Source organism: Pleurodeles waltl, chromosome 4_1 (genome assembly GCF_031143425.1).
Source record: "Pleurodeles waltl isolate 20211129_DDA chromosome 4_1, aPleWal1.hap1.20221129, whole genome shotgun sequence".
NCBI lineage: Eukaryota > Metazoa > Chordata > Amphibia > Caudata > Salamandridae > Pleurodeles > Pleurodeles waltl.
In genome coordinates this window covers 165956213-165969219 of record NC_090442.1, presented here as the reverse complement: position 1 = coordinate 165969219, position 13007 = coordinate 165956213, and the positions used below count along the sequence as shown (strand labels likewise).

The 13007-nt window shown below is 45.9% G+C and overlaps 1 protein-coding gene across 4 annotated transcripts in view; it reads left to right on the top strand.

Moving 5' to 3' along the window:
• Positions 1-13007, top strand: part of DGKI (diacylglycerol kinase iota) — a 909351-nt gene that overhangs the window by 879705 nt on the left and 16639 nt on the right. For all 4 annotated transcript variants that reach the window (XM_069227966.1, XM_069227965.1, XM_069227964.1 and 1 more), the window contains exons 31-32: positions 8669-8705; positions 12789-12888. In XM_069227966.1, coding sequence (XP_069084067.1) covers positions 8669-8705; positions 12789-12888 — 137 coding nt within the window. The remainder of the gene's footprint in view (positions 1-8668; positions 8706-12788; positions 12889-13007) is intronic.

Below are 13007 nucleotides of genomic sequence, written 5' to 3'. Positions count from 1 at the left end.
TCATCAGTATCAGCATACCCACCCCACACCTCGTCAGACCTACCTCCACCGGACCCGCCCGGTCCACTGCAGCTGGAAAAGGATCATAATAGAGGGGTGGGATTCAATCCTCAACAGCTAGAGTACTACATACGCTGACAAACTGACTCTCCTCAAGTACAACCCAGCTGTAAGAGCCCGACAACAGGCCAGCTGATACACAGAGGAACACAGGCTGACAAAATGCTACTGCAAGCAACTGAAGTGCAAATGGAGAACAAGTCATGAAACCAAAGGTAGACATCTTTAAACCCTCCCTAGGACGCTACCACCAGTAGATAAGGAACACCAAACGCACAGCTTGTGCAAATAGCATTGACACCACTACTAATAGCAGCAAGGATATCTTCACCATCATCAAAGATTTCACGCACCTCTTGCCGCTTCCTGCAGCATTACCCCCTTACAAGACCTTTGCAACAAGCTCTCACAATTATTCTGTAACAAACTCAGCTCCTTATACAGCAACTTCTACCTCGACTTTGTGCTTATTTCAAACTCCTCACACACACATTCAATGCACTATACAACTTAGGCCCCACCTACCTGAACAGTCACCTCTCCTTCCATCAACCACCCAAACACCCACTTTGCAGGACTCCTAATCACACACATCCCATGCATACACAAAAGCAGATCAGGAGGACGGGCGTTCTCTTACATCGCTCCTACCAACTGTTGAACGACCCCTCCACCCCACATCAGTGCCTCCTCCTCTCTTCTTGAATTCCGTAAGAAGCTGACGACGTGGTGTTTCAATTAATAAACCTACCATGGGCAGAGCTAGGCACACACGCATGCTCAGCACCAGGATACCCTCATGGGGGATAGTGAGCTTTAGAAATACCCTAACATAACACCACAGGAGTGCAAATGGGTTGGCAAACAAACACTTTGGATTAATTTGTGCTGCCTGGTAGCAATCCAAATGGTGCGGAGGGAGCTCAAAGCACAGAATAAGGAAGATGGCTACCGAGTGACCTGCTTTAATTTTATCTACAGAAATCTCATTGTATCCCTAACCTACAAATAGGTACACACTTCACACATGTTGCTCTAGTTTAAACAAATGTGTGCAGAATAGGAAGCCAACTTTGCTGTTTCTCACACCCCTAAGATATGTATCCAGGTTTAATTAGTGTCCAATTGTAGGAAGTAGAACTTTGAACAAATTGTTAAAAATCAGCTTTTTGGCTTACAGATGAAAAACGTTCACCCAGAAAATGCAGAACCATTTTGTGTCTCGTGTTTTTTGGTGCCTTTTTTTCATTCTGTTTCATGGAACTTAGAGGCAAAATTACGTGAACCACAACTATTTCTCCTCTACATTTTGCACAAAATGATCACTCAGGCTTAGACATTAATATGGCCCTATTTCTGTCACACTTGCACCATGCAATGTGGTGCATGCGCGATGCAACTCAAAAGAAGATTTATGAACCCACATGAGGCCAACTTGTGTGGCTGTGAGTGGTTTCAAAAATCTCAAGTAAACCAATGCAGCACAAATCACTGCGTTGCCTTCCTCTGCATCTGGGATACATTCCATGGGTGTTGCTTGGGTGTTTGCATGCAGCATCCATGGATTTTTAAGCATTCCCAGATTTACCAGAAGTGGTAGACCTGGGAATGCACCAGAAACTTACACCTCCCCAGGTGAGGCATAACGAGGAGAAGTATCTATATTTTTTCTTATATTTTCCCCTTTCTATGTGTGCTGCATTCTGTAGCGCACATAGAAAGAGAGAAAAGCCTCAGGAGATTGTTGAAGGAAACACTTCCAGCATAAGAACAATAGCACATGCAATGGAGACCGCCGGGTGCAAGGGTGCCTGTGTTGATGCCAAGCAGCCCATTGTGCGTCAGCGCTGGGAAGAGAACAGGAATGCACCGTATTGGGATATATACGGTGCATTCCTGCTCTTTCCCTGTGATGCAGCGCAGCAAGGTGACTTGCTGTGCTGCTCTGCGCCACTTGGCAATTAATATGGCCCAGAGTTTTGACTAATCTGCCCTGCATCAGATTATAGAACCACATTACTACTACATATTATTACAACTTTACCCTGCATTATTATGCAGAAACATGTGTTTACTTTACCTTATACGTATTATTGAATTAGAATGTCTTGATTATTCATCCTTTATAAATGCAATTGCTCCGAGTAATTTACTCTGTATTAAATTACAAATACATACTATGATTTCTTTACCCATTGTGATATTATACCCTGTTTTAATCTATAGGAATTTAATGCTCTGATTAGTTCGCCGACCATTATATTAACAATCATCTTACTTCACCCTGTACTGGGTCACAGAAAAAATTTCTGACACTTTTGACGTTCATAGTGTTACATAAGGAGAGTCCTCTGATTTATTGGATTACAGAATGAGATTACCCTTAAATAAATTACTATGAATTTGAGTGCTTTAGTGGATTACTGTTGTTCTTTGACCTGCATTAGGTTACAGAAGATGACTACTCTGAATTATTTACACTGCTTTAGATCATGAATGGAGACTGATCCAGTAACTTTGATCTTTACAGAACTAAAAGCTGAGAACCCGATTCACGAAGGTAAACTTAGACCTGACATTTAACTTTAGACCTGAAGTCTAAGATAGACCTGAAGGCTAACTTTAGACCTGAAGTCTAAGTTAGACCTGAAGTCTAACTTTAGACCAGAAGTCCAAGACAGACCCGAAGCTTAAGTTTAGACCCGAAGTCTAAGTTTAGACCTGAAGTCTAAACATTGTAGGTGGTGTTAAAGTTTTCCTCTCTAGATGATTTCCTATCTGGAGGCCTGAGTGGCCTGTGGGACATTGTGGCCTTGGGGCCAGTCACCATAACACATTAACCCCAGTGCACTATCTTTGTGCGTGTCTACTTTTGTACTAATCATGGGACATAGGATCACCATCATAGTTCCATGTGTATTTATATTGTACCCCTCTAGGTAACATACCCCAACACTTATCCACTTATTGGAATAACACATACTATTGTGAGAAATGCATTTGTACTACGCAAGTAAGCACATTCATTCGGACACTGGTTCATTTTGTGCCCCAAGATGTTGACCTACTTGCCAATTAGACCTATTCCCTCCTCCCACGACAGGAAAGATGTCAGTCGTGAGACTTCATCGTCTGTGGGATGCTTGGTGGATGTTCTGATACTGATACCGTCACTGTCTTCAGTGCTTCCACAAGATCCTCAGCTGCACTCTAGGTGGCAGGCACAATGACTGGCAAAGGAAGCTGATATAGTTTTCCCTTAAGGGAACATGTACAGAAGGTTGGAGTAAGGGTGTTGTCCTACCTACTGGCCTGGAAGGCCATTACAATGAACCTGTGGGCCTTGCAAAGTGTAGAAAATATGGATGCCATTTCTTTCCAACAGAGATCTCCTCCATTATCCCACTGCAGTCCTTCTGCAGAAATAAGTGATAGAGTTGATCTCATACCAGAAAGGTGGACAGGGATGTTACTGGCTCTACCTGCTTGTTCCCAAGAAGGACAATGGTTTGAGTGCAATCCTCAATCACACGGTCTTGAATTTTTACCTGTGCAAGCAGACGTTTAGGAGCTGTTCATGGCTTAGGTGCTTTTGGAGCTAGAATCAGAAGATTGGCAGTGGTACCACATTACCTCCGGTTTGTGCAGGGTCCACTCATTACCAATTTGCAGTCCTTCTATTAAGACTAATATCAGCACCTAGGGTCCTCGCTAAGAAGATAGTTGTGTTTGTGGCACATCTGCTCAGTTTGGGGATCTCTGTTCTGATACCTGGACGATTAGCTGCTCAAGGTGGGCTCGATGTGCTGTCTCTGCTGTTCGACTTGGCTTTCTTCATCAGTCTGTCCAGGTCAAACCATAAGCCGTCTCAGCTCATGTTCATAAGGACAGTGCTAGATGCAACATCATTCTAGGCTTTCCTCCCTCCCAGGGGGTTCTGCAACATTGGGAATATGATTGCAATGTTTCAGAACAGAACTCAAGGTCCATTCCTGAAGGTGCTCTGCCTGATAGGTATGCTGGCATCTTGCATCTTACTTGTCACTTGTGCTCGCTGGCACAATAAGCGTTCTCCAGTAGTATCTGCAGTGGTTTTTGTTGGATAAGTAAGGTTGAACATTGGGCAGAGCTAAAGTAAATGTTGTAGCCTTATTAGTATTAATTTGTTTACCTGATCTGACCTCTTTGTTCAAGTCCCCAATAATTGTAAGGATTCTGCAGGGGCTATATAACATGTTTTCCTCTTCACTTTCTTTATGCCGCAATGGGACCTTAATTTGGTTCTAACGTTTCTGACGGTGGCTTCGTGTAAACCCTTACCCAGTTTCCAGTTGTGACTTTTGACCCGCAAAGATGTGTATTTACTGGCCATCACTTCTGTGCATCACTGAGCTTCAAGCCCTTGGTGTCTGCCCACACATTTCCTGTTTTTACCCATACAAGTAGCTCTGAGGGCTCTGTTGCTAATATAGCACTGCTACAGTTTTCCTTCTCCATTGCACTCTTCTATGAGGACCTCCATTGGTAGTGGAGTGCAACAAGTTTTCTCTTTGCACCCCTCTGAAAGGACCACTGTTGGCAGTACAGCTTTCCAGTGAGCATAAGGCATTAGAGTAACAAGTCTATATGCAAATTTGTAGGTTGAACCCACAACCCCTTACCTTTGTGATTGACTGTGTTGTGTCGAGCATATGTTTTATACCTATAGAGTACCCTGGCGGTACAAAACAGCATGCTTAGACAAACTTTAAAACTTTTTCCACATTGGGTGTGTGCTCTACAGTGCAGCACAAATGGAAAGTCAGAAAAATGTGGAAAATAAAAGTGTTTTTCTAACTTAAACTTCAAAGAGTTGTTATGTTTTGGCGCTAAACCCTTTCTGCTATTGTCAGCAGATAGAACTCTGCATGGAATCCATGGGTGGTTGCTTGGGAAAGCCCATGTACCACCCATAATTTATCCATGGTGCAAGGTACTGCAGAGCAGTGCTTTTGTGCTTTACCTTAAGCACCTTTTCAGAGCAGAACACGCCCCCACCTCTTTCTCTGCGTTCAGCTTTCTTCGTTCACTTAAACACCCTTTTTCTCTGTTTACCCATCCCCTCCCTCCTCTGTTGCCTGATCGCTTCCGTTGTCTCGCTTTAGCCCTTTCATCTCCGTTTCGTTCCCTCCTCACGCCCCCTCTTAGGAGCGTCTCACTGGGGTGGGCTTGATGGAAGGCAGGGGCTGCGGGGACCCCCTGAATTGGAGAACTCCAGTCCATTAAAGACATTACCGATAGAGCCGGGTCCCAGCTGGAGGTCAGGCGCTTCCTGCCCGCCTCCCCCCATCCCTGGGCATGGGGCGCACTGCCGACCTCTCCAGCGTGTCCTCTGGATTGCGTGCCCTCCCCGCCGCTTCCCTCGACGGAGCCCGCGCTCATTCCTGTTATTCCTTCCTTTCCTTTCTTTCCCTCCCACGTCTCTCCGCCTCCATTCTCTGGGCGTCCCGGGCTCCCCGCCGCGACCAGCCGGCAGCTTTCCCAAGGCCCGGGCTGCCCCGCGCCCGCCCCACCCCGCCGGGGGCCCTTTTTGTTGTCTTTCTGAGGCGGATTTGGAACGGTTGAACGCGGGCACCAGGGAGACGAGGGAGGGAACGGGGGTCCCTGGGGGGCAGGCTCGCACCAGCAGATTATTTGAGGCCTAAAGCCCGAGTAAGGCACCGAATGCAGGCCTCAGTGTCTGGAGAGTGCAGGTGCACATAGCGCCTTGTGAGAGTTGTGGACCAGTCACCCGCTGCTCATTCTTGCCTGCGATCAGTGTCTGTGACCCCAAGAGCGTGACATCGGGCCACAGGCGCCAGCAGCCTGTGGTGGGTTATCCAAGGCTTAATTTAAGGCCACTGCTCTGCTGAATTGAGCTGTACCATTGTTCCTAGATTACAGGATCAAATGGGGGGTGAGCGCATCCCTGATAACTTCTGTGACCACATCTTATATCCCCCTTCTTGTTCACCTCACGTTCATGCACAGGTGCAGAGACAAAAACAAGATGGGAGCACAACTCGGGTCCTCGCGCACAGCCCCCACTCCACCGTATAAGGCTGATGACAGACATTCTCTACTATCCATGGTGCTCCCTCAGAGCAGCGCAAACGCACTTCACGGGAGGATGTGCTGTGATGTTATTACAATACTGCAGACACGAAAGCCACGTACCAATCACCTCTCTCCCAACAGAGGCTCATGGTTGGGTTATAACTCGCAGAACTGAGGCACCGTTGATTAAATCAGTGCCCTAAAGAAAAAAAATTTCACCAGAAGAGCACCGTCAGTATGTTGCATTTTAGAGCAGGCCGTGCTCGCAGGTGCATCTCAGAGGCAACCATTAACGCAAACACATTCAAAGTTTGCTTTTCCGCGTGTCCACGCGGTGCCTGCCTGCGCAGGCATGCCCCGATGTGAATGTTGTGTGTCCATGTAGTGGGGAAAAATAATTGCAAGATGGAGTGACAAGTCCCAGTAGTATTTAGACAGAAGCTGTGGCGATCAATAGTTGGACATGTTGGTACAAGATGACCTGTTCGAAGGGTCGGCTTGGAACCTTTTTAGCTAACAAGAACTCGTGTTGCACAGAGCAAGACCAACCTTCCCGGGTGGAGTCAGCGTCCTGCCTCCCAAGAAATGTTGTGTGTATGGGACCACGAGGGGTATTTCACAGCAAATATTTTTTTTCTTAAATACTTTAGAGGCAGAGCTAAAAGAGAGTTTGAGAAGTAATGTTAATGTGGTTCGATGAAGCCAATGGATTCTTGGTGCTGAATAACAGGAACTCTACTTACAATAACATGAATATGTCTGCTTGAATAGCCACATTCTTAAAGACCCTCCAAAAGACTTAGGGGGTCATTCTGACTTTGACGGGCGGCGGAGGCCGCCCGCCAAAGTCCCGCCGGCAGAATACCGCTGCGCGGTCAAAAGACCGCCGCAGTAATTCTGAGTTTCCCGCTGGGCTGGCGGGCGACTGCCAGAAGGCCGCCCGCCAGCCCAGCGGGAAACCCCCTTCCATGAGGATGCCGGCTCCGAATGGAGCCGGCTGAGTGGAAGGGGTGCGACGGGTGCAGTTGCACCTGTCGCGATTTTCAGTGTCTGCTTGGCAGACACTGAAAATCTTGGTGGGGCCCTGTTAGGGGGCCCCTGCAGTGCCCATGCCATTGGCATGGGCACTGCAGGGGCCCCCAGGGGCCCCACGACACCCGTTACCGCCAGCCAGGCTCTGGCGGTCAAAACCGCCAGAACCAGGCTGGTGGTAAGGGGGTCGGAATCCCCATGGAGGATTCCCTTGGGCAGCGGGAAACCGGCGGGACACCGCCGGTTTCCCGTTTCTGACCGCGGCTGTCAGAATGCCCATGGGAGCACCGCCAGTCTGTTGGCGGTGCTCCCGCGGTCGTTGGCCGTCAGAATGACCCCCTTAGGCCCATATTTATACTTTTTTAGCGCCGCGTTTACGCCGCTTTTTGACGCAAAAACGGCGCAAACTTACAAAATACAATTGTATTTTGCAAGTTTGCGCCGTTTTTGCGTCAAAAATGACGCAAATGCGGCGCTAAAAAAGTATTAATACGGGCCTTAGGCTCCATCTCAGCTCGAAGCGAAGGTGGGAGAGAATTCCATTACGAAGGAGCGTGAACAGTACTTCAGCATCTGTCACAATACCTAGGAGCATTATTCCTCTGCAGCAGTAAACACGTGTGTCCGCCATGCTGTGGTGTGAGAACCAGCGGGTGCACGAGAGACTAATGTGTGTGCTGCGTGAGTAATAGTGCTCCACGGTGGAAAGAAGCCGTACATGTTGCACATTAAGAAGTACTGTGGTACGAGTTGCGTCATTCTTCATCATTCCTGTGCTAGCGAGTACACCATCAGAATTGCTTGATCTGGAAAGAGTATCCTATCAGAATGCCCTATGATGTCCAGGATGGTTCAGTATTTCCAGGGTGAGTGATGCCAGGGATGCTGCTGAACTGTGGCAGAGGTGCTTTAAACAAGCATCTCCGGCCAATCATACAGGGCATCTATACTAGGGGGGCTGTGCAGCTGTGCTAAGGGCCGCTTAAATATAGCAGTGGTTGAGACTTCCCTGCGTGCTGTTTGGAGGACCCCCTGAATGTCCTTTAACTGAACTGGAGGAGGTAAGGATATCCCAGTTATTTTGCACAGCCCTGGTCATAGAATCTGGAAGGAGCCTTTTGTTGTTAAACTGAGCCCACATCAGAGTTGAAAGCGCCTCCATAAAATTAACTGGGATTTCTTTGGACTTCTATTAACTCCTATGAAAAAGGTCGAGAGGCAGAACCTTGAGCTTGCAACAGAGTAGTATCTGGGAGCAGGTTTTCCCCGTCCTGTCACCGCTAGAACTGTCCCAACAGCAACTGTGAAATAGTCCTCCTTAGTGAACTATGACCTGTCAGTGCTCAGGAAATGTGTGCAGCATTCAAATCCAGCTTTACATCAACCCCGCTGCTTTTACCCATCCGCTTCTGCTGCATTCTCCCTTGCTTGCAACCAAGAATATGAACACCCTGGCTTTGTCTGTTCTTCTAAATAAACATTGTCTCTCTCTCTCTTCCAGGTCCAAAGGATTTACTAGAGATGGCCGAGAGTGGCACGTAAGTGTATAACGGGGCACTTTGCTTACAAACTAAAGAAAGGCATCTTTCCTGCCCACCTGACGTGAACTTCACCCTCTTACTATATGTGTATGTGTCCAGTGGTCCCTGGTCTTACGCGTCCCTTTTGTAGTTGTAACTCTTGAGGAGAACGTCATCATTCTAAAACTACAGGTCTATTTACATGTCTGTTGTAAGTCCAACAAAGACCAGGCCTGTAACTGCCTCCACCAAGAGTGGCTCAAGAGCATATTTATGCATATTTGTCTGTTTCCCATAATGCATAAAGTCTCATCACTAGCTTCAGTGATCTTTTAAGTCACCAGAGACCCATTGCCTGATCAATGCTTTTGCTAAGACATTAGTATTAGGCTGAACGGGAGCCCACACACATCATAAGTTCAATTAAATAATAAGAGAAAACGAGCAAATTACAACCAAATGGTCAAACGAGGAGATGATATAACTAGCTACTAAATGCAGGGCATGACATAAACCGCAGCGTAGAACCTGGCTTGGCACACATCCGATGGAGGTTATACAAAAGCTTATAGAAGTGCAGCTGACATCATTTTATTTATATATTGTTGTCCATCCCGACTAAACGAAAGCCTTGTGCAGTAGCTGTGTGAATTGTAACATAGTCATAGGTCACAGGCAATTAGAATGAATAAAGCACCATCAGTCTAAAGTTAAATACCAAGAACAAATCAAGCTATGACATGGACATACAAACCAAAGTTATGTAAGAGGTATTAATGAGGTCACAGTGGATAATACCCTTCCCAGAAGAAGGAGCAAGGTTAGACATCAAATAATAGCAAACAAAGCAAATAACAAAATGTACAGATCAGTGTTAGGAAAGAAAAAAAGTAAAAATGTGATAGATAGATAATAGTGTTGGTTGGTAGCAAATTAAATTGGAGGGGCGCAAAAGGCACACAAAAAACTACACACATAACATACACACCAGTATAAATATAAAAAAAACTTACCATACTCAATGTTCTGCTGCACGTCCCCATTCTTCTGCCGCACGTCCTCCGAGCGCGAAGCCCACAGCCAGCTTGCTCATCCAATCAAGGCGCTGTTTTCATGCGGTAAAGCATCATGAAAAAAGCGTCTTGATTGGCTGGAGCGGGCCGGCTGCATGCTCCAAAAGGCACTGTAAGCCTGTGCCTGCTCTCCAACCATGCTGTTGAAAACAGCCAGGTTGCAGATATTTGAATTGTGTATGTCGGGTTGGCCATGGCAAGGTAGCCGGCCAAACCTACATGCGCACTTCAAATTGAAGTGGCCACTCCTCACTGCTGCCAGTCATTAGCAACAGTGACGCAATGGCCCTGCCCTCGCACTATGTTTGCTGGCAGAAAGCATCAAAAATAAAATGCTAATAAATTAGTTTTATCAACATTTTATTTATGATGCTTTCTGCACAGCAGTGCGGGGAGGCGACACTCCTCCGCTACCACAGAGGAACTGCCACGGATATATAGCTATACTATGGCACCGTGTCCCAGACACTGTGGCACCTGGGAGGAGTTGCCCTTTCTTTGGATAATCAACAAGGGGACTCTACAGAACTTCACAGCATCCGTCTTTGACAATTGGCTAGAATTCTACCTGATGGACCAATGAGGCTTTGCACCTTAGAAATCAAAGTCTTCCCTTCTCACTGTAGATTTCCTGCATTATTTCACAGTTGAACCTACAATTGCTTCTGCTGTTCCCCTCCATCCATTTCCTAAGAGCAATTTTTTGGCCTACCCTTTGGGGTCACTTGCCGATAAACAAGATGGTATAGGGATCACACATTGGCATCATTTCTCAGACTATCCAGTCTTTGATATGGAAGCCTCTTACCCACGTGCTGTTCCAGTAGGGCCACCTCCACTGAGTAAATCACTGCCTAGTTGCCCCTGTTCTCTCTCCCAGCTTAGTTACTAGGTATGTCTTTGGAGCTGCTTAAGCTGTTTCCCCAGCCTCATCAATTAAAAAATGTAAATAACCACACATACATATTTACATCAGCGTTGGGTCATCCTTTTTCATTCGTTGATCTAGTCAGCTGTCATTCACATTTTACTTTTGCCGACCACATCATACATACAGCATGAGACAGTGGATCCACACACCTCAAACCCATTGGCTGTCTCGCACTGTAAGTGACAGCATTCCACCGGAGCATATGTGCACAGCAACTTGAAAAGGAGTGCACTTCAGTGCCAGGGCTGTTGTGCCAGTGCTGCTGGCCCACTCCTCTTGTTTATATTTTTATATTTTGTGCCATTTGTCCAGTTTCTTTTGTTTGCAAACACAAATCATCATTCTACGTTTGCTAAAGCCAGACCTGTTGGCTTTGCTAATGCTTACAATTTTTTGTGGCATATTCCTGCAAGTAAAAACAAATAAAATGTAACCATTGCACACGTTTACCCAGGACAGACTTAATGGCTTATAAATGTTTTGTTCTTAGGTCTGCCATAAGCCATGACCTTTTCAGTTCACTAAAATTGTGTATAAAATATCCTTACTTATAGTAGCTTTCAGTAAGCCTTGTTCATGCATTGGTCTGTTGTTGTCATTAGCATACAGCATGGCGCAGTGGGTTAGTCCACTTCAGCCATTAGCTAACTTCACTGTGAGTGATGGCATTCTGCTCTTTCACAAGCTGTCTGTCCTCCATCAAAATGGTTCCCTTCATTTCCAGGGACTTCTCTGGCAATGGGTGCTTTTTGAGAACAAAACATATTTTTGCTTTTAGCCAAAGTTCCAGACAGTTCCACCAACAATAAGGTTTTCCAAAAGTCATGACAAAACAAGCATTGACAAAGCCAAAAGCCTGTCTGCCAGCTTCAGGCCTATTGACGTTGCCAATGCGTGTTTTTTTTTTAAACTAGATTCTCACGGTATCACTCATTCAATGGCTAATTTCACAAGTTCAGTTTTAGACCCCTGATTTTGATTGTACCTAATTATTAGCCTATGCATTTCCTTCTCCGAATCAATTCACTTACCCATAAGTCACTGACTATAAATGCCATTGTACTTCCTAGGGTTTTGGAGACCTTGTAAAGGGTAAAAAATGGCTGTGCAAATGCTGCAATTTAATATGTTATTGTTCCATGCAAATCAGTATCACTCACAAGTGCTTGTTTTGTCTTATTTTATTCACACTGTCATTCACGCTACTCAGCTTTCCAACACTTTCCTCTCTGTTGTCTTAACTATTGCCTTCTGGGGTTTGCTGCAGCCTTTCCAGATCACACGGTGCCAATGTGTGTCACACAATATCGAATTCCCTTACACATCAGCCGGTGAGGAGCTGATATCACACAATGTGCACGCAGTTAACCAGAAACCCCTGCAGAGGAAGCTTTCCGGTTAACTGTATGGAGACTCAGCCCATGTCCATTCCAGTGAGTGAAACCTCCCTAGGATGTCAGCGGCAGCCTCAAAAGATGTGTTGTGTTGTGGCATTGGAGGGGGAGGCAGTGAGTTTAAGGGGCCTCATGCTGTCCTTGGCACAAAGCCCCGCCCCTTCCTCACACGGTGAAATACTTTCAGAAGTTGGCAGGTGTGTCGCTCCCTGAGTCACAGTAACACTGTCTCTGTTATACCGTTCAGCCAACTCGCCTGCACCTACTCCATGGGAATCAGTCCTACTCACAGCTAATGACTTCCCCTACTTAAAATAACTCATGAGCCTCTCTCTCATCTCAGTTAATTTACAATATTCTCATGGAATAAGGGCTTTACTTGGTTCTTTGGTGTGCTCACAGGTTTTCCTTTAGTTTTTCATTTGCACAGCCTGTTGTTCTTCATGTGCGCTCTTTTTTCTGTGAAAGCATTTGTTTCCCTTTGTCAAACATAAAATATCTATCTATCTATCTATCTATCTATCTATCTATCTATCTATCTATCTATCTATCTATCTATCTATCTATCTATCTATCTGTACACACACATATATGTTCAGATAAATAGAAAGAGATACACACACACACACTCCACTAACCCCCAACCCACGATACCCGTTGACAGCTGAGTCCTTTTCTTCACCTTTATCTCTCCTTGGTTTAGGGGGGAGACAGCTTTGCACAAGGCGGCATTTCATCGGCACAGGCGGGTCTGCCAACTTCTTGTAGATGCCGGAGCATCGCTAACGAAGAAGGACTTGAAGGTAATGCGTCTGTATGATCCTTGTAGGTTAGCACTGTTGAGTTTCGCTGCCCCAGATCGTATAATAATAGGATGAATAATAAATTGATTTTTATATACCACTTTATACAGCACTTCTGT